This window comes from Colobus angolensis, unplaced genomic scaffold, assembly GCF_000951035.1.
Source record: "Colobus angolensis palliatus isolate OR3802 unplaced genomic scaffold, Cang.pa_1.0 Scaffold104, whole genome shotgun sequence".
NCBI classification, from domain to species: Eukaryota; Metazoa; Chordata; class Mammalia; order Primates; family Cercopithecidae; genus Colobus; species Colobus angolensis.
Window position 1 is genome coordinate 4,865,409 of NW_012111364.1, and position 23,441 is coordinate 4,888,849.

Sequence of the window (23,441 nt, forward strand, 5' to 3'; positions counted from 1 at the left end):
TAGACTATTAATTCAAGTGAATGCAGAAAAAATCAGTGTCATTGTATTTTTACAGTAACATTGTGAGAAGCAAACGTAAGGTAAATACATTGAGAATTTTTGATACTTATTTTAGTGCACATGACCACGACGGGTTTTCTTGGCAAAATACTGGTATAAACTAGACTTCAGCCGATCCTGCTATTGTGCTTGTTGAAGAGGTTACTTTTCTCTGTGTGTACAAACTGATTGCTGGCTGCTTTACTCAAAAACATAACTGAAGCTAGGTGCGATGTCACTCAAAAACATAACTGAAGCTAGGTGCGATGTCACATGCCTGTAGTTCCAGCTACTCAGGAGACTGAGGCAGGAGGATTGATTGAGCCTAAGACATCCAGACTGTAATGTACTATGATTGCACCTGTGAATACTCATTGCACTGCAGTCTGGGCAACATAGCAAGGCTCGTCTCTGGAGAAAACACACACACACACACACACACACACACACACATCTGGGAGTGGAGTGGATCTCAGTGTTCCTCTCTGGGCTTGGAAGCTTTAGAGGAGTGTTTCTTAGAGGAAATGGTTATGAGCAAATTGGCTTGGGGACAAAACCCTAAAGTCAGACAACTTGAGCTAGAAAAATCTCCCTCTACTACTAAATAGTGGTGTAACATGGGTACTATTTATGTGTTCACAATAAGCAGGGCCTCTTAAATTCTCAAATTTTGGATCAGCAAAATAATAAAAAATAAAATAACTAAACAAAAATACAACAACTCTAACATAGTAAAATAACTATTGAAATAATGGTAGTTAAAACCTGTATGGCAGGGTTGTTGAAAGATACAGATGGTGAAAAATTTGCAAAAACACTCAATACAGTGTCTTCCATAGAATAAGTATACAATAAATGCCGTATAAATCTCTTGCTTATAGTAAGTAAGTTGAGAAGATGTTACTAAAATATTAAGATATTCCTCAATTCACTTTTTTTTGGAAATTAAACATTTACATTTAGATTGTTAACTGATCATCTACTGATTATTTTTCCTAGAATCCTATAGCTTTGAGTTCATGTTTAACCTAACAAAATTCAGTTGACTTTTACCAGTTGTAGGAATAATCAATCTAAGTTCCAATAAACATTTCCCAGTCACTAATGATGCAAATTATTACCCTAAACCACATATTCAGTTTCTTCAGACACATGGAATTTGCCTCACCCTGAGATGATGCATTTTGGAAGCAAAAACCATTTTTATTTTAAAAGTATATTTATAATGTCAACTTCATAAAAAATTTTGCATTAATATGGTATATTTGTTAAATGAACCAATTTTGATACATTAAAGAATAAATATGTAGAAGTATATTTACAGACATATACATATCAACTCATATGTTGGAAATTTAGTTTCAGGTGCCTGAATTACTCTTCTAATCCTTTATAATGGTGATGGCACTTAGTAGGACAGAAATTATTATGGAAATTATAGTATACATAGCAATGCATAATCAATGCCATTGCATTAAGGCAGGCTTTACAGTGTCTACAGTGTCTTGTAAATAAGTCATATGTTTTAGTGCTCTAAGTTTATCACAATAGTCTTTTCAAAAACCAAATTTATTCTTATCCTAAATAATTATTTGTAGTAATGCCAGTCCTGTTCCAGTGCCAGAAAGGAAACAATTGACATTTTTTCCTCTGTTTTTTTTTTCTTTAGCCTGATTAATTGCTGTACAACTTTAGGATAAAGATTTGCTTTGGCCCTGGTTTACTGGAGTGGTTTATGATATGCATGGGGAATACTAAAATTTAATATATGTCTATAAATAATTTTCATGAAAAAGGAAAAGCAACAGCCATGGAGACATTTGTTAACCAGAGTATGGGCAAAAATGTCCTAAAGAATTAAGGAATAAAATGTGCTTCTAGATGTGTAATAAAATCATTCTAGAAATCAAAATATTAACTTCACTTTATGTTTCATTCTGAGATCATTTCTACAATTTATTATTTATTGGCTAAAATTGTATTGCAGTTCTTGAGGTATACAATTGATAATATAATGTCATCAGAAGATGAACTTAGAATGTATTATTTCTAGTAACAACCACCAATTTAAAATATTAGGCACTAAAACTAAGATGATAATGGGCATTTCTGAGCTATGATTTCCTTTTTTCAGTGTTTAATAAGACAAAGAAAAGTTATCAGATCTATAATTGGCCCTTCACTTTTTGCTTGACTGTCTCAAATAAATTGCCTTTAGGTCTAAGGAGTTTAAAAGTTCCCCAAGGCTTTGAACTTGGCATTAATTCCTTGGAACCTTGAGGTAATGTTGCTATATTTAGAAGTATTCTCAAAGTTTCAGAATATTATAGACATGACTAAAAAAGGGTAGGCTACAGTTCATGGTAGTGCCAGATAGGTGATAGATAAATAGATGATAGATAGATAGATAGATAGATAGATAGATAGATAGATAGATAGATAGATAGATGATAGACAGACAGACAGATAGATATAGTGGTAGAGAAAACATAAAATTTACTATTTTGACCATTTCTAAGTGAACAATTCAGTGGCACTAAACACATTCACATTGTTGTGCAACCATCACCACTATCGGTTTCTAGAATTCTTTACTATCTGAAACTGAAACTCTGCACTCATCAACCAATACTTTCCCATATCCTTCTTCACCTATCCCCTCATGACCACCATTCTATCTTCTGTCTCTATGAATTTGACCATTCTAGGTATTTCATATAAGTGGGATCATACAGTATTTGTCCTTTCGTGTCTTGCTTATGTCACTTAGTATAATCTTTCCAGGCTCATCCGTGTTGTAGCATCAGAATTTCATTTTAAGGCTAAATAATATCCCACTGTATGTATATCATGTTTTGTTTATTATTAGACATTTGGGTTGTTTCCACTTTTGGTAGTGTTTTCTTATCTTAATACATGTCAATGTTGCTTGCCTATCACAGCAGCTAGCATATTGTAGGCCCTCACTATCTTTTGAGTAAGTAAATAAATGTGATAAAAATGCAGACATCTTTAGCTTTTTTCAATTTTGTCCCTAATATTTATTAGTTCGTAGAAAACAAATGCCTTTTAGAAGAAAGCATTTTTAGAAAAAAAAGAAAATACATCTACCACAAGTTCATTGTGGTATTTTATATTTCTGCACTATTTTACATCCTCTTGGCTCTATCTCCACCTCCGCTCACTCTTGTGGCTTCCAGTTTTGCACAGATTTCACCAGATTCACATAGGTACAAACTGACTGCCACTTACCACAGGCCAAGCAACCTACTTTTCCAGGGCTTCTCTGACATGGAAGTGCAAGACACCTGCAGAAACCCACTCAGCACTCACTCATGCACTACTTGAAATTGTGAAGGAATTAATGTTTATGATCCTGGGCTCATTATTGATCAATGGGTAATAGAAGCAAGTGGATCAGTGTTTTGCTCTCTCATCTGCTGGGTAGAATATTGAACTGGCCATAATATTGAGGGAGGGAGTCTGTGATTCATTGGACTTAATGGTACAATGGTAGAATAAGAGGATCTGAGTGGTGCAAGTGAGAGACTTCGTGTTTATAGTTACTAAGACTCTCATTTTTTTGTAGCTTGGTATGCATTGTAGATGGGAAATGAAGCACATTGTATTGTGCTCTATCATAACATCTTTCCAGAAATTAATATTGCATCAAGGTTTCAGAGGATGCCGGAGAGGTTGTCCGCATTATATTCCTGTTCAAGCAACTTGTATTTTCCCTGAATAAAGTAGAACAAAACTGCATGAGTCATGGAAGATGACAGCAAGCTACTATAAACTTAACCATACGTTGGCCCCAATTGCAGCTATTATGAATGAGTTGTATCGAAACTAGAATAAATCAACACAGCCTTTGACACTTGATATGCAGACACGAATCTAGCAAATATGTTTTTTCTCAATTCCCATTAGTAAGAAGCATCAAAAGATGTTTGCTTTGAATAGAGAATATACAGCAGTACACATTTACTCCCTCACCCCAGGGCCAAATTGACACTTCCGCCATTTGTCAAAATACAGCTGGCAGAGATCTTGATTGTCTTGACATTCCTCAGAACATGACCCTTGTCCACTATATGAATGACATTATACTAGTTGGATTTGGTGACTAGAAAGTGGCAACTATTAGAGATACCCTAATAAGAAAGGTGGCACCCTTAACAGTTTGTGTGGAACTCTTAGCTAGATCACCCAGTTAATTGGACATAATTTTGACTTCCACATTATTATAGGTGACAATATTGCTAAACTTCCTGCTGTGATAGAAAAAAAGTCCCCATTCCTCAAGTTTCCAAAAACATCCTCCTCATTTATTTTAAGTCTTTACTGGCAGCCACTTTTAGGGCCATCAGGCTGCTTCAAGCAGCCTCTCAAAATACCTTTGGCTTTTACTAACAGACTCGTCATTGTCCTTCCAGCTGCTAGCCCCTGCACACTTTCAATATGCCATTCCCATGTTTTAGATTTTGGGGTATGGCAACATACCTATTCTAGACACTATAATCGGTATTAGTTATCTGTTGCTGCGTAAAATACTACGTCAAAATTTAGCAGCTTATAGCCAATAAACATTTATTATCCCATAGTTGCTTTGCATGAGAAATTCAGTAACAGCTTAGCCAGGTGGTTCTGACTCAGAGTCTATCATGAGTTTATGGCCAAAATATTGGCCAGACCTGCAGTCCTCTTAAGACTTAACTGGTGCCAAAGGATCTGCTTCCAAGAGGATCATGGGTCACTCACATGGTTGCTGGCAGGAGGTCTCAGTTCCTTTTCAAAACACGCTTGAGTATTTCCATGACATAATAGATGGCTTCCCCCAGAGTGAATTAACCAAGAGAGGGCAAGTCAGAAGCCACATATCCTTCATAATCTAGACTTGTAAGTTATACACAAATATTTTTGCAATATCTCAGTGGTTACACAGGTCATCTCCATGCAATATCAGAGAGCACTGTAAAAAGGCAAGAACAGCAGAAAGCAGGAACCATTGAGATCATCTTGGAGACTGACTACATACCACAGCCTCTCTGCATCCTGACAGCATCATACATGGCACTTGGAAATATTACCACAGTCTATTTATTGGTTGAAGCAAGGTGCTCAGTCACTGAGATCATAGTGGCCCAGAAGATTTGATGTCAGGAGATATATTTCAGATAGATAAAATGGCTATGAGGAATCTCTGGCTACCCCTAATAGAAAAGTGGCAGCACAGACACTTAGGATTTGGGAGTAAGGCCATGTTTTTTGCAAAAGAGAATTACTCACATCTAGGGGAAGAAAAGAAAAGCATGATACACACACACACACACACACACACATGCCACAAAATAGATCCTGACAAACTATTGGGTCCTAGTGGATATTGCATGCTGGACACCAACTAACTTTTTGGCTGGAGTTGTCTATTCTAAGCTAGATATTATGAAGCCAACCAAATAAAATGTTGGGTAAGACATAGCTAAAATCCAGTGTACAACAGAAACAGAGCATTGGGGATCAGGCCCACACAGAACAAGAATAACAAAAAAGTAAATTACATAAACACATTGTCCAGAATCCATGGTACCTACTTCTTTTACATAGAGGACCTTCCTTCAACTCATGGCTCATGAGGGATTTCTTAATACCAGCTAAGAAAATAAAAACTTCAGGCTTGATAGGCTTAGCATGATATTTTGGCGCTACTTGTAAATGGGCAGCTGCAACACAGCAGCCCCACTTGTTACGGCTCTAAAGGATAACGGCGAAGGGGAATCCTCCCACAGTACAGAGCTGTGAGCCTATATTTAGTTTTTCACTCTTTACCAAGGGACAAGTAGCCTAAAATATAGACTTACATGGACTTCTAAGCAATGGCGAATGGCTTATCTAGTTGATTAGAAACATAGAAGTCTAGCTAAATTGCATATGAGTGTTCAATGAAAGTGGATCCAAACGGCAGATCTTTGTGGCCTGTGTTAATGCCCATCCAGGAGCATCTGCATTAGAGGCAGAACTGAGTATGTAAGTAGACAAGAAATTTTGACCTGTGGATATCAGCCAACCTCTTGCTTCAGACTGGCCATTGTATCAGGGATGGGTGCTATATATGAACCCAGTAGTTAGTATAGGCTTCTTCTTACCAAGGCTGATCAAACTACTGCAATTGCTAAGGACCAACCTATAAGAAGCAGCCAGCCAATTGATTATATCACACACTTTCTAACACAAATAGAACAGCAATTCATTCTTAGCAAAATTGACACTTACCCTAGGTATGCATTTGTCTTCTATGGCCACAGTGACTTCACCAACACCATAATCAGAAGACTTGCAGATGCCCGGTTTCTTGGTCTTATATTCTATGTATGAATAATATTGCTTCATTCAAAAGAATATATCTTATAGTAAATGGACATGACAAGCAGCAATGACAATGAAATCCACTGGACTTTCTATATACCTCATTACCCAAAAGCAGCTCTTCTAATTTGAGTAGTAGTATTGCCTATTAAAGGCTTAAATTGAAAAATAACAGATTGCATGATTGGAGAAATGTCTTCCAGGATGAGCCAAGCCCATAAACAAAATATGGTGTTGTGCCATAAGAGCCAAGACATATGGGTTAAAACTCTCAGGCAAAGTAGGATTGGCCCTCTCTCCATTGTTCCCCTGAGTCACTTCAGGAATTTGTGCTGTCCATACCTAAAATCTTAAACTCGCTGAATTGGAGGATGTAGTTCCAGAGGGAAAAACCTATACTTGCAGACATTGAACTGGCCATAATATTGAGGGAGATAGTCTGTGATTCATTTAATGGTACAACGGTAGAATAAGAGGATCTGAGTGGTGCAAGGGAGAAACTATATCAGGAACTGCCTCTGTGCTACTTCAAGCAATTTTATGCAATGAGGAACAGGAGTCAAAGAAGAAATGTTTAGTTATTCTTTTCTCTGGACTGACAGTTCTGAGATGCATTTCATGAATCTCCTCAGAAGGTCCCACAAAGTCATAACCAGGCAACTATAGCAGCGGACAATTTTATTACATACGCTTATACCGGCTTTCCCTTGATCTCTCCTTCTCTTCCTCTTTTTTGCCTTAGCCCTGCTTCATGGAATCACTTCTAAAATAAACTACTTGCATATAAACCTTTGTCTCAAGTTCTACTTTTGGGGTAATCCAGGACAAGATAGCATGCTTTCAAATTTATTAAGATGTCACTTACTATTTTTATCAAAGTTCCCTGAGATACAGAGAGTTGTGATAACACTCATTTACTTCCAATACCTAGTTTATTTGACTCCCTTAGCATCAAGTCGGACTGTTGAATATGTATTCTCCAAAGGTAGCCCACTTTTGGACAACTGTAATGGAAGATCGGTAGCTTGATATGGGTAAAAAGTTTTGTGCATTTCACATTTTTGAGTGAAATGTTATGCAGTTCTTAGTGCTATTCTTTGACACCAATTTCAAGACAACCTATTTTAAACACTCACAAACATATGCATTACTAGATTTGCTAGTTGCTACCTTCAATCCATGCTCTAAAGCAGCCTCTGAAGACTTGTCATGTCTTCAAATCCATTATTATATGTTTGTTATGATCAACAATTTCTATTCTTATTTCATAAATACTCTGCTGCCAATCACATTTATACTGAAATCCTATATAACTCTCAAGTTTGCTTTCTGTTTTTTGGTTGTTGTAATTATTTGGGAAGTAGGGTAAGGAGGAAGTTTGTGTTGTTTTGTGGATTGGCAGTGCAACTGTTCAAGTAGATCTTTTTAAAATTTTAATAGGTATTAAGGCTATTTGTATCACATTTTGTTATTTTGAAATCAAGATTCTAACAATATCAAATTTTTCTGAGTTTATGAGCTTGAAAGGAAAACATTGACTTAGCAATCTGTTAACTTGAAGAAGAATTTTCTCTAAGAAATTGTTTTTGCATCCCCTTATTTGCATGAGACTTTATTCAAAAATTGGGAACTTTTCATTATGGCACCATAAACTCTCTAACTGAATTGCTCAAATACAGTTTATATAACTACTTTTTTGGGAGTGTTTAACTGCATCCAAGGAAACCACAGAACTATTTGAGTGGTTGATGGTTTTATATTTTCTTCAGATTTACGGAGATTGAACTACTGGACAGAATAACAAAATTGATCTTGTTTATTTTTTATATGTACTACTTGATGCAAAGATCAAATGAGATCATATGTGGGAAAACACACAGTACTATACAAATATGAAATAAAACATAGCAATAAAATATAACAATGTAATCTAGGGATGTGGTATTTAATACACCTCTTATTGACGTGTTTTGAGGCTGTTTGAAAGGTACCTTTAAATCATAGGTATGTGTGTTCCAGGTAAAATTGCCTAACTCTATAGAAAATAAAATAGTCATAAGTTTGCCTTATAACAAACTTGAAATAAACTTCTGATGCATTTAACATGCTTAAATAAAACAAATCTATAAAGAAGATTAAATTTTTAATGTACGTGTATTTATTAACCTCTGTATTATTAACCTCTGTATTTAAAAATATAATTCAGCCTTAAAAATCTTTCATTAAAAATCAATCAAAGAAATATACTATTGTGTTAGTGAAAGTCTGCATATGGAAAACAGAAAATATTATACACAAAATAACACAAAACACTGATGGGAAATACATCTTAATGATCAGAGAAAATGTTAGTATCTCAAAGAGATTGGGAAAAGAAATCTATGAGAATGCTGGAAAACCATGAAACAAATAATTTACAGGGAGGAAATTATTATGTTAAAATTCATATGTAATGAAGATTTAACTAAAACAACAGTGGATTTGGGCATATTCATCAAATTAACAAAAGAAAATATTATAATAACCAATGCTGATCAAGGTGTAGTGATAGAATGTAGATCTGTACATGTTTCTTTGAAAAATCAATTGGGCAACATGTATTTTAAAACCTTAAAATTGTCAAATGCTTTGACTCAGGCTTTCACTTTAATGGAGCGTAACCTAAGGAAGTTGTCACTGATACATGAAGACTTTAAAATACTGTCACATGAAAATGTGAATCGTTTTGTGTAAAAGAAAGGGACTTCACAACTTTATCACAAACATTCCTCATAATATTGGTACTTAGCTTAAGGGTCAGGTAGGGTTATGAGATGGTGGGAGCTAATGACAGGGTTCATATCGTATTTTTAAGATCAGGAAACCAGAACACAAAGAGGTTAAGTAATTTTAAAGGAATATTTAGTATAACAGATCCTAAAAAGAGACTATTGTGTTTAGCATTGTAAAATCAGCTATACCAGTCTCTAATTCCTCATTCATTTTCTCATCAGATTTAAACAGCCTGTTCTAATTTTGTACGTGTAATTTGACATTCTTATATAATTTCTTATTAAAGTTTAATTACTTATTGAAGATGAAAGCTCAGCTTGACATCCACAGTGATCTCTCCTTATCCACCAAACTGATTTGTCATTTGAGAGTTATGTTTTAAATTAAAATTAAGTTAAAACTCAAGTTAAAGAAGCTACAAGCTCTCCTCTTATTTTTCCTTTGAAAGAAATTTAAATCTAGTTTAGATAAACACATTCAAAATTTATTTTTGTATATTCACAAATCTATACAAAGGGATCTACCAGGCAGAGCATATATTTATAATTAAATAAATTCAATTAGTATAATTTTGTATGGAGCAGTATGCTAAGCATTCAGATACCAGTCTATAGGACTATTTTAAGATGGACATTTAAGACCACATGTTTGCTTCTACCTATGGCAATAAAATCCTTTGAAATGACCAAACAAGTACAAAATAAGCAAGAATATGTTTCGATGCTGAAAACAGGGAAGGCTATTATGAATTCTTCACAAGCTTTGATGTCTTTCTGGAAACCACAATACACAAAAGAATGAAGGTAAAGGAATTAAGACTATGATTTTAGTCAAAGGATGAACTTTCCAAGAAAATAAGCACACAGGATTTCTCCAGCAGGAGCTCAGACTTGGAGGACCAGCGATCTGCAAATATTAGAGGTTGAGAAAAATGTGCTCAAAATTGCTGGTGGAAGGCCAAATTGGCACATTTTGGTGGGCACTTTTGCAATACTACATGTATCAAAAGCTTGAAAGTGTGCAAAAACCTTTCACCAAATTATCTGAATGATGTACAGCAATGGAGGTTCATTATAGCATTCTTTACAATATTGGAAATAATCAGGAAAGACCTAAACATCCACTGATAGAACATCAGTTAGAAAAATCATGGTAAATTGGTAGAACAAAACACTATGCAAACATAGTATAGATCTAAATGTGAAAATATGAAGAGCAAAGGAGATTAATGGTCTAGAAGTTTCAATCTGTGTGTGTGTGTGTGTGTGTGTGTATGTGGTGCATCTGTTGAAGTGGAATTTTTTATAGCATATTGTGAAGTAAAAATGCAAACTATAAAACAATTAATTGATAGCACAATCCTAAGTTTAGTTTTATATTTTATATTTTATAAAATTTTTTTTATTATATTTAATTGGCTTTAGAAAGACAGCAAAGTATGATGACTAGGATTAGTTATCTTTAGTTTATGGAATTTATAAGGAATTTTTCTTTCCTATTATTTAACAATAATTTCTAATCTTTTTACAGGGATTTGATTGGGTAAAAACAAATAGAAATTTTGTTTTAGTTTTGTAAATTATAAATTTTAAAGTAAGATGTTCTGTAGCATTCAAGAGACAGAACTCAGTATATTACTAAGCTGTTTATGTACTCCTTGATCTTAGTAAAGTAGAACATGCTGTTCCATAACCAAATCCAGGAGGGGAAAACACACTATCTCATTTGAAGGATGCAAACATATTTAGTCAAACCAGAAACTGGCTCATTTGAGAGTTTTATAGCAAACAAGAACAAAAAGTAGTTTGCATAATTTCTCATGCTCCTTTTATGGTGTTTATCTTTTATAAGGCTCTTTGGAACAGTTGCTGGCCACCTGTCAATAATGTGGCCTTTTATAGACTCAACCTTTTATTGTTCTCATGCCCTTGACATATAAAAAGCAGACTTAGAGAAGTCAGTGTTGAATATGGTGGGGAAATAGTAATTTTAAATTTAGACGGCTGTCTTTTGTAGAGTGAAATACAGAGACAGTTTTGAGCGACATCAAGAGAATAGGCACATTATAAAATCCTCTTTAGCAGGAATAAAAATAAATTCATTATTTTATCAACATCTTGGTAAAGTTAGTGCAGAATTTTACTTAAAGCACTAGCCTAAGGAAAACTAAGCCAAGTAGCATTCATTTAAAGTTTTTATCACAATTTTGCATAATTTTACATTGATTCCAAGTGAAAATATTTGTATTGTGAGCCTATCAATTACACACAAGTTTTGGGCATATAAAACAGTTGCTTTAATTTCCTTTTAGTGAAATAAGACATCCAGTGTTTCCGGATTTACATAAAATCTGTCAAGCTAAGTGTTCTACACATCTTTATTGACCCACATTGTAGAAGTGCTTTGTATGATACTGAGTAAACACCATCCTACAAATCTGTATGCAGGAATACATTTCCATTCACAGGGGGATATTATCTATTGCCTTAAATAGAAAGCTGCCTGTCCTTTATTTTGCTCAATTAGATTCCAAATTCCTTCTAAATAATCATGAACAGAACAATAAAAGATGGAAGTTTTGAACCAATGATAATTCTTACTGTTCTTTTCAAAAACCAAACACCACTCCCCCAGATTTTCTACTACCACTACCTCCCACTCTTAGTAATGTAGGATGTAGAGCTGAATTTTAACATTTATGCAGAGACATTTGCCGCACACTGCCACATTGTAATTGGCAGAGGATTTCATGTTTTCCTTGATAGAGTTTGCATATTGTGTTTTCAAATTGTACTTTAAAACATTTGCACCCCCTTAAACATGGTATCTAACTGAGTTAACAATTCCAGTTGTCAAGAGGAGTTTTAGATGCAGTCCCTTTTCTATTCAATGTGGTCCGTTTTCTATTCAATTTGGTCCCTTTCAATGTGTACTTGTGTCAAGACTGCTTGGAGGGAAGAGGTAGACAGCCCTTCATCGTGTGTATTGTGGGGAAGATCTGATCTTTCAAGAGGTTGGTTAATTGGACACACATGTGATACTCAAGGTGCAATGAAAAGATAAGGGTAGTTAAAGCCTACAAGGGGGATGATGGGTTTTTTTATTTTTTAGATTCAATCGTGATTATACTTCCACCTCTGTTTTCACTGGTGCCTTCATGCATTTTATTGTTTTCCTTTAGCCTCAGTAGGTATTTTTATATATCTCTATGAAGTTTTCTCAGGATATGTTATCTGCTGGTTCTCAATGTAAATATACGTGGAATGAAATAAATCCCACAGTGTTATCTGTGACTAGCTGATTAATAAAAATCTGTGATAATATTATTGAAATGGGAATTGGAATATATTTATATTTATAACATATGTTTTTCTTAGTTATCTAAGCAAACTTTAGAAATTCTTGTGCCTTATATATATATATAATAATATTGTTGAATTCAATCTCTTTATTCCTGCCGGCATTGACATCAAAAATATAATGCCTTGGATATTAAGATCTATAAATTAACTTCTCTCCTCTCTAAACAAAAGTATTGAGGCAATTTATCCAAAAGTAAGCCACGGAAATTAAAAGACATGTTCAAATGATGGAATGTAATAGGTTATTCCATTAAATTAGCAGAAGTGCAAAGCTTTTACAAATATAATTAGCTAATTAAGCATATGTAAAAGGTATACACACACATAGGTGATGTTCGTGGTATTCTATGAGGAACATCAAAGTAAGAACTATCTAATATAATGAATTCTGAATTTGAAACAACACTTGTCAATATTTCTATATGTCAAATGGTAATTTTTAAAGTAAGTGATCAAAAAACTATTTTCATTGACTAACCAGCCTCTGTAGTGGGATCAACATTGTGAAAAATCAATAAAGAACTAGGTGATTAGAAATGTTCTTGGTTGAGAAAATTTAGTTTCTGAAAACTAAAGAATGAAAATATACTTCTCAACCCCTTTTGGGAGTGCAATTTTATTTTTGTAAAGTGGGAAAGGAACATTTGATTCACAATGTTATAAATAAGATGCCAGTATGATTAAACTTTTATATGGACTGTTTTCTTTTATTTCTTAAGGCATTTATACAGAGTAGAAACATAATATTATATTTTTATATGTAGCTGAAAATCATTGCAGAAATATGTGCTTTTAACTAGCTCTGAAGACAAGAAAATATTCTAGTAAGATACTGTCATTGACACCCGTGATCATCTGAAATCTGCCTCCAAGACAATGCTAATTTCAGAAAAACATTGTGCATATTTAGTTATCCAAAATATATGTAATATTACTACAACAGGTAACATGGAAAAATTAGAGGTTCTCAAGATTACACTGTGGTTCTGATTGTAATTAAATATAGATCTGTATTTTTAAGTTATGTCACTAGTATCTTCTTGTGTTTTCAATAATTAGATTAAAATAAAAAATCTCAAGTTAATCCATAATATATTGGAATGGCTTAAAGGAAAAGCACATTTTGTCTTTATTCACAATTAGTTGTCCAAATGGCATCTGTTGAATCATAAATTGATTGGAATTATTTTATTGATTTGGTTTCTGATTTTATTCATTCATTCAATAAATATTATTGAACTTTTTCTGTGTGTACTGTCTGCAGCTGTTGCAGATGACAGACAAGGGCCTGTCCTCATGGGGCTATAGAGTGAGTCTAATGTGATAAACAGATGTTAAATATTTGACAAAAATTACTGATTCTACTAACTGAAAGTGTGACTAACATTTAAACATTATGTGAAAAACATACATGGTGCTCTGGAACGTGTGTGAAAAGGGAGCTCTCCATAATTTGATGTCAGTAAATGATGAATCATTTTCAAAGCAACCATCACTTTAAGCCAAGATTTTTTGCTAAAATTTGGTTTGTAAGAGTTTAATATTTTCACCAGTCCTTATCTTGTTTAAGGTAATTTTCAGACTTAAGAATTGACTAGTGTAGCATAGTTCTGTTTCATAGTTGTTTTAGGGAAAAAAAGTTATTTTCAGTATGTATGTTTTCCTTAGCAATAACATACAGACTTGAAGTCAATTCACATTTTGTATACTCAGATTTCTGTAATAAAACATTAATTTATTTTAATTAATAAATCACATTTATTTTATTTTATTTATTTTTGAGATGGAGTCTCTCTCTGTTGCCCAGGCTGGAGTGCAGTGGTGCAATCTCGACTCACTGCAACCTCCGCCTCCCCGGTCCACGCCATTCTCCTGCCTCAGCCTCCCGAGTAGCTGGAACTACAGGCGCCCACCACCACGCCTGGCTAATATTTTGTATTTTTAGTAGAGATGAGGTTTCACCATGTTAGCCAGGATGGTCTCAATCTCTTGACCTCGTGATCCGCCTGCCTCGGCCTCCCAAAGTGCTGGGATTACAGGCGTGAGCCACTGCGCCCGGCCCAATCACTTCTATTAGTAATAGTGCTGCCTACCTAAAAATGTACAGTTATGTTTTTTAAGTGACACCCTTATAAGTCTGCTATAAATAATCATTTGTTTACACTTTGAAGATAAAGGACTAGTAGCCTCAATCTGATTAGTCAGTCTAATTTCATAATTAATTTTAAAAATTGGAAAAAAATAATACATCAGGAAGTTCAACTAAATTACATCTGGGATTTAGAGTCTGAGTTAGTATAAGACACTTATGTTTTCAAATTCAGACTTAATGGCATATAGCTTACTCCTAATTTGAGAGTCTGATGTAACTATGTCTTTATATGTTGTGTTCAGATGTTAAATAAGGACCACTGTTTTGTTCAAGCACAGTGGGGATGGGGAATAAATGCCAAGGGTGTGTGGAACTAATTAGAAAATTTCATACATATTACTAGGTTCTCATTTTGAGAAGTATCCTAGATTTTGTGGTTCACAAAGTGAGTATTTAGAAAATCTTTAAGAAAATATCACCAGATTTGTGAACATATATTTTTTTCTTTGGCAAATTAAAAATAAGATTAAAATATCATTAGGTGAATTGCATTTGGACAGATGCAACAAACCCACTGACTTTCTAAGTCCATAAAGTTTCATTATTAATACTTTAAGGAGACTGTTTCCCAGTCTCCTTGAGTATTTTATATATCTTATCAGAATGTTACATCCCTAATAAGCATTTACATCCCTTATAATTTCTTACCTGCAAACTTCATAAAGGAATGATATGGGTATGCCAACTATCCAATATTTACTTTCATGCAATAATGATTAGCACAATATTTACAGCAAGTCTCTATTCTATTTACAACTCCATAATGTCATTTGTAAGGAAATTTTCCACAAACTTTAAACATCTTTCTCATTAGGCAAAATTAAATGTTTAGATTAAATATGATTAGCACATTCTTTATATTTCTTTATTTGTATACTAACAGTTGGTATGTACAGAAGAAACTAACTGAAGCTGAAGATTTAAAGAGAAATCATACAACTAAAAGTTGGAACTGGAACCTAAAGTCCAGATTGATTTCGTTATTCATTAAATATTTGAACTCAGCAAATCACTTTTCCTTCTTGTTTCCTGTTTTTCTCATCCATAGAGCCAATCCATTGACCTACTTTAGCAGGTTTCACATTTCCACAGTAGAAACCTCTTGCAACCCCATGTGAATAAAACTAATAATACAAATAGAGTTTTTCTTATAAAAGCATCAATCAGGGAGGATGGCAGCAGTGTAAGAGTACGAGGGGCACTAGAGCCCACCCCACATGTTGGCCCTCACCTTCCCACACAACAGATGGAAAATGGCTTTCAGGCACATCAAACAATTTCTCAAATTCATGGAATACTTTTTGAAAATCATGTAATTATATGATCTTTAAGTTTCTTTATAATTCATATGATCTTTAAGTTTCTTTATAATGCCAAAATTTCACAATTCTCAATTTCATAAATTGGGATCTGTTAAACCACTGAAAATCATATCATCTATCTTAGAAGAAAATAATATATGCAAAGATAAGGTTTAAATCTATTGTAAGAAGGATTTCACAGAAGAAACAAAACCCACATTTCATATTAAAGTCACTGATTTAAGTATCACATAAAATAGCTCTGTAATACCAAATATTTCGTGTTTAAGAAATATATAAATAAATAAGACCCCAAACAACCTCTCAATGATTAGAAAATTGCAAAAATCTTGTAGTTAAATTTAAATTCCCTTACTCAGCTCTATACTTCACTTGGGAAATGTGGGGGGGAAAGTTGGTAAATTTAAAGGCAGAATGTGTGTAAATGAAGATTTTTGCTTCCTGGCTTTGGTAACCAGAGAGTGAACACTTCAAGCTCTATTGGAACACATAATATACAACTATTAGGCCCTTTCAGCCATAGTCTATGAAAATAAAAAACGATGAAGAAGAGAGCAAGTTCCACAAAGTACTTAATTGTCCAGGAAGAGAAATGCCTGCAGGAGAAGTTCTTCACATGGGGCCATTTTTTTTTGCCAGTTACTGAAATGGATTTGATGATTGTGAGGCAGGAGTAATGAGTTTTCACTGAGATTAATTTCTGATGTCCTTTATCAGCAAGGATTTCCAACTACATAAAACAAAGGAAATGAACAAAACCAAACTTTTAATAATCCCTAAAGGACCCAAAGTGAAATTGTCCCAGAAGTTACCTTATATAGACTCTGTGACACAGTTCCCCTTTTGCAAAAATACTTAGTGTGGATCATTACTTTCCAACAATCCTGTCCAGAGACCTACTTTATAACACCTCAGGGAAGTTAATGTACTAGGTCTTGAAAGGTCTTTCTGGAATGTGCAATAACTTGTAGTTTTCTTCTAGTAGCACTGCTAATTTTTGTGTTGCAATTTTTGTAGGTCCATGGGGCCGATGCATGGGAGATGAATGTGGTCCAGGAGGCATCCAAACGAGGGCTGTGTGGTGTGCTCATGTGGAGGGATGGACTACACTGCATACTAACTGTAAGCAGGCCGAGAGACCCAATAACCAGCAGAATTGTTTCAAAGTTTGCGACTGGCACAAAGAGTTGTACGACTGGAGACTGGGACCTTGGAATCAGTGTCAGCCTGTGATTTCAAAAAGCCTAGAGAAACCTCTTGAATGCATTAAGGGGGAAGAAGGTATTCAGGTGAGGGAGATAGTGTGCATCCAGAAAGACAAAGATATTCCTGCGGAGGATATCATCTGTGAGTACTTTGAGCCCAAGCCTCTCCTGGAGCAGGCTTGCCTCATTCCTTGCCAGCAAGATTGCATTGTGTCTGAGTTTTCTGCCTGGTCCGAATGCTCCAAGACCTGCGGGAGCGGGCTTCAGCACCGGACGCGCCATGTGGTGGCGCCCCCGCAGTTCGGAGGCTCTGGCTGTCCAAACCTGACGGAGTTCCAGGTGTGCCAGTCCAGCCCATGCGAGGCCGAGGAGCTCATGTACAGCCTGCATGTGGGGCCCTGGAGCACCTGCTCAATGGCCCACTCCCGACAAGTAAGACAAGCAAGGAGACGCGGGAAGAATAAAGAACGGGAAAAGGACCGCAGCAAAGGAGTAAAGGATCCAGAAGCCCGCGAACTTATTAAGAAAAAGAGAAACAGAAACAGACAGAACAGACAGGAGAACAAATATTGGGACATCCAGATTGGATATCAGACCAGAGAGGTTATGTGTATTAACAAGACAGGAAAAGCTGCTGATTTAAGGTAACATTTTAATTACTGTTAACTACACGGGCCTGTCTGTCAAGATCATGAGTACCTAAGACATCCCCTACTGTCTAATAACTTCTGGATTACATAGGGGCACAATTTAGGATGAGCTACTCCCAAATTTAAGGCTTCTGAGCTTGTGGGGGTTTATATGGTGCCCACGTTTAGGGGCTGTATTACTTGAGTTATTTTGATTTTCCTTTCAAAGTCTGAAGCATGACGATTCTTCGTGAAAAGATACTGCTTCTTCTCTATGTGTAGACACTGTCATTTCCCTATAATAGAAAACAAAATTGCTTAGAGGCTGAAGTATCGGGATTTTAAATTCAGATACTTATTTTAGTGAGTTAATAGAAAAAGGCATACTTGTAAACTCTCCAAGTTTAGAGCATTTTCAGAATTACCCTATAAACAAAATCTGCTCTAAACAACAACCCAGGGAGTTATACCTAAGAATAATTTTCTTGCACATTGTGTATAATGGAATAACTCCCTTCAGAGAAGGAAACAGCAACCAGCCGAAAATAAGGTAAGTAGAGGGTATTGAATCATGAGTAGCCTCATTCAGGAAACATGTAACTAATTAGCTTCATTTTCTAGACAGAAATTATTTGACAAATTATCTTTGGGTACATAATGACTATATTATGAAAAAACTATCTCATGTATGATTTACTTGTTGTGGAAATAATTTTCATTGAGTATTATCTGAAAGACGTGATGTTCTCTGGGTATTTTAAATTTTGCTCTTGGATAAACCAGACCATCTGGGAGTGGCTTATCTGGATATTTGCATAATTGCTTTTTCAGAAATATTTATGCAGTTATGATTTGGATTGAACTGAAAAAACAATAGTAACATCAGTAAGAATTATATATCAGATTTATTGTAGAAATGGCATTGAAAGCGTCATCAACTCTATCACACAGTCTATTCTCTTGATTAAAAACATGTAAGATAAATTTCCCTGAAGTTTCGACCTCTGTGCTTCTGGTGAACAGCTGGATTGTTTTTCTATGGCCTCTGGAAATCTTGTAACAGACCACATTTGCATGTTAACTTCTTCTGTTAAGAACCTAAATAGGACTGTGTGGCATGCATGTTGTGTATTAACATATCTTTAGCTTTATTTAGCTTTATTTTTTTTCTCACCCAATTATTATTTTTTTAATCTATTCTTGTCTATTGATTTTGCCATGTATAGATTTTGAAATCTGGTTTAAAGTGTTTTTGGAAAAGGGTATGGTTTAATTAGATAAACAAAAATCGGTCTGTCTAAGACAGTAACTTTCTCTCATCATAGAGTTCTGGTTACTGCTTTTTGAAATTTTTGCTACTCTTTCCCCTCTTTGTATTGATAGAATTACATTTTATTTCTCCATTCTAGTTCTGTTCCTGTGGCCTTGAATGAAGGCTGTTTGTTCTGCCTTCATTCTCCAGGTTTCCTACAACTCCTTAAGTGTCTCTGTGTGTGTGTGTGTATCTCTGATTCTGTATCATGTATATTTTCAACTCAATTCCTATTTTTTTCTTTTCTGACTATCCTTATTCTGGTGATTTCCTTTTCTCTTTTCCTGAAGTATATTACAGTTATATTAGTTACTTGGCTTACATCAAATAATTGAATGAGTCTCCAAGGCAAGTTGAGTTGTTTCCTGCTGTCACTGAGTTAGCATGCTGTAGACATTTAATTTAACGTTGACTACTCAATTAAAAGTGTAATTAGGATAGTAGCTACCATTGCATAGGGCCTAATATTCTCATCCAGTTGTTTGAATTAAACAAACATACTTAAAAATGCAGAGCTTATTTGTCAGGAACTTGTATCCCATTAGAAATACCATATATAACTTCCAATAAATTGATAGTTGCGTATATGTTCTGACTTATTACAGTATAGGTTAAACTTTATGTTAAATAAATTGGTTGTGAATATTTCCATTATATATGAATTATCATGTATAATCAAGAAAGTCCTAGTCAAGACAAGACAAAAATCAGGTATTTTGACCTATGTTTTGCTCAGATAGTATACTATGATATCAGTAAAGCCAATAAATTGAAGAGTGAATCAATGACATCACTGAAGCACAGGGCCACAAATCAAGAACTTAGTGATCAAATTTAAAATGTTTTAGCTTCTATCAAATCCAGAAACAATCTTATCATGGAGAACAAAAATAATTTAATATGGCTAAAAATTATGTTATAGTAACTGCCTAAGTTTAACTAAATAAAACCAAGAATCTGGGGAAGCAGATCATAGACAAAAATAATTTTAGAATTACTGCTAAAATGTTTAAGTTAACAATGATAGATCTGCCCTGCTTTCCGCTTTCCAGTAGACCAAAATCAATAAGAATGAAAAACACAGATGAAACTCTATTCTTTTATGACAGCAGGAAACAGTCACAGTCCCAAACCACAATTGATACAGAAATTTGGCTAATGTGGTGAAATTAGACATGACTTAGGGAGGACACTTAGAAAGGCATTATGTATGACCAGCTTTCATGAACACTCAAAATCTCTTAAGAGTAGCCAGAGCTTTCTGAGGGGACAAGTCAATGACACTTCCTTAATATGACATGGTCTGTGTCAGTGAAAAGGGCTGCTGAACCATATTTGAGTTCTGCTTAAAATCAGAATAGCATAATAGGCAGGAAGCCCACTATGCTATTATGGCCAACAAAAGACTATCAGTTTGACAGACTGAGGGATTAAAGTTTTGACAACTAGTGAAAGAGAATTCTAAATCACTACACATACACTAGGACACAGGAAGCCTCCCTGTAAACCAGTGACTTCCAGCCAGGCTGGGTGAAATCTTACAGGACCGACAGTTGGTATGAAAGTATACCAAGTGTTTCTCCAGGAAACCAAAGGTGTTAAATGAAATAAACAGAAAGAATTTCAGTATTCAAAAAAGAGACAAGAAAACAGAATGAGTTTACGAGTGATCTGTTGGAGCTCGAAAAAGAAATGGAGGAGAATTATAAAATAAGAACAGAAATGCAATTCACATTAAAAGCAATAAAAAATGAAAAAATATTTGGTGGTAGAAAGAGTCAGTGACATAGAGAACAGTTTGAGAACATCAAATAAACTAATTTTTAAAAGAGATAATGGATATGCAAACCAAGGACATTACTATATGAAATGCTGATGTTCCTGAAGATAGAACCAGAAAAATTAAAACAGAAAACACAACAAAATACGAAGATAAGGCTTTCCTGAAATTAAAAGAAGACCTTGATTCATACATTGAAATTGTACAAGACTAATATTCTGCGAGAAGAAGTTGAAATAATGACCTAATGGGAGAACTAATATAGATCAAGTTTTATGGAGAGAGATAGGCAAAGAGATATCAGACTGAAAGCTGGGAAGGTACTCAATTGTGAAACATTAGAAGCATTTTCTCTAAAGTAAAAAGTAACACAGGACAGCACATTGTCTCCACTCTTAGTTAGTATTGATCTGTAAGTATCAGTCAATGTACCTGAAAAGAGAAGGAAATGAAAATTGGAAAGCAAGTGGCAAAAATAAGACCTTTTCCCTCAGATGTTCTGATAATTCTGGAATACTCCACCTAATCAACTGAAAATATATTATAAACAATAAAAAATCAATAAGGTTGATGTACACAAAGATAATATCCAAAAATCAATATATTCCCTAGTTGCTTAAAAAATTAAGTATTGTAATGGGGAAAAAGATTGAAATATCTCATTTGCAAAAGGAAAACTTAAATCTGTAAATAAGCTTAACTATAAAAGTTCTGCACTTAACACTGAACTTGGAAAAATAGAAAAGGATGTAGTTGTGCTTGTCTAGAATATTTAGTAAATATACCAACTGTCTATGCATTGATACTGTGAAATTTACAAGGGGAAAACAGACATACAAGACAGGCCAGGAAAATACTGAAAAATAAAGAGAGAGGAAAGGCTAACTTCACAAGATAATTAAGTGCATTATACTCTATGGTAATAATGATAATAAGTAATATAATAAATTATATTTATACGAACAGATTAGGTACAGCCACTGTTATCATTTACAGAAAATTTTGTATCAATGTAAGGAACTGATTACCAATTAAGTTCCCGGATCCCAGCCAAGGGCAAACCCTCCAAGCAGGCCTTTCTAAGGATAGAAGTCTCAGCCTGCTGTACTAACTCTTATGAGTGTTAAATAAAATTTATAGGAGGCCATTAGTCAGGATTGAGCCCCCTCCTCCTGCACCAGTCCCAACAGACCAAACAAAAATGGTGTTGACTATGCAAAAGTTCCAGTCACCAAGCTGAAAATAAGTTATTTATCTACCTTCTGAGAAATCAGTAGAGAGAGAGAGAGAGATAATAGCCAAATCCCCAAACAGGCCAATCCTAACAGACATGATAAGGACTTCTGTTTTATTTTGTTTCTGTTTTTGATTATTTTTTCTGCTGTAACCTTTACAGAAAAGTAACTTTGAAATGACCAATCCACATTTTGTTTTCTGTTTTGCTTTCCTCAGCCCTTTTATAGATATAGTTGATATCTATAAAATCAACCTCCTCTGCTCAGCTCATGGGAATATTTATTCCAACTTGTGGAATCAAGTGTTGCCAATTCTAAAATTACAGATAAAACCTATTAACATATTTAAATTTGTTATAATTTTTTTTTCTTTTGACGTAGAGAGAGTCATGCAGTTGATACCATATAAGGTGTGTGATTTTGAATTAAACATGAAGAAGTAATGGCAATTTTACTGTAGTCCCCTGCCTTGAAATCAACCAGTAACCCCAATCAAGGAAATAATCTATAGTTAAAAAAGAAAAAAAAAAAAAAAGGAAAATGGAAACCTGAAAAAAGGAAGTGTCCATATGATAAATCTGTGCCTCAAAGACAGAGGAAGCTAGAACCTGAAGCATGAAAGAGACTCCTCTAAGGAACCCAGTGGCACAATCCACAAAGTCTTATCCAAGTCTCTTTTTATTGGATTATCCCAATCTGCTGGGGGGAAGGGCAAGACGGGCAAGACACAGGGAATCTAGGGAAGGTCCCTTAAGAGCCAGTTCCCCACCCTAGAATTGCAGAAGTGTAGCTGTTGGAGAAATTAAGCATAAGTGTTATTTTTTGGTCTTCTGACTGAGGTAAGCTGTCAAAGGTGGAATGGAGGAGGAGCAGGGAGAGGAGGCAGCCATCTCCAGACTGCAACAAGCATAGCCTGTGATTGCCATTGCATCCTCACCTCTGGAATGCTTTACCTGACCCAGCTCACCTTCTCCTCAAATGAAGAACCAGATCTGTGTATTGAACAGCAAAGAACAAGGATGGAATCTGCTCTAAGTAATACTAGAAACATTTAATGGATGTAGTGCCTACTTTTGAAAATATCTTCCGTTTGAACCTATCTTGTTTTGTCAAATTGTCTGACAGGGGCAATTAATGGTAATTATAATTCCAGGAGAAGCATTTCCGAAAAGTGCGGGAAATTCAGCCCAGTGAATTCCTGAGGGAATAAGACAGATTTAGGATTTAAAACAGATTTCTGTTAGCTAAGCCAAGAAAAGTAGAACTA

At 34.8% G+C, this 23,441-nt stretch overlaps 1 protein-coding gene across 1 annotated transcript in view; it reads left to right on the top strand.

Moving 5' to 3' along the window:
• The window catches only part of THSD7A (thrombospondin, type I, domain containing 7A), a 507,842-nt gene that overhangs the window by 190,355 nt on the left and 294,046 nt on the right, over positions 1–23,441 (top strand). Inside the window, exon 2 of the mRNA XM_011942957.1 lies at positions 17,031–17,862. Within this exon, the coding sequence (XP_011798347.1) occupies positions 17,031–17,862 (832 nt within the window). The remainder of the gene's footprint in view (positions 1–17,030; positions 17,863–23,441) is intronic.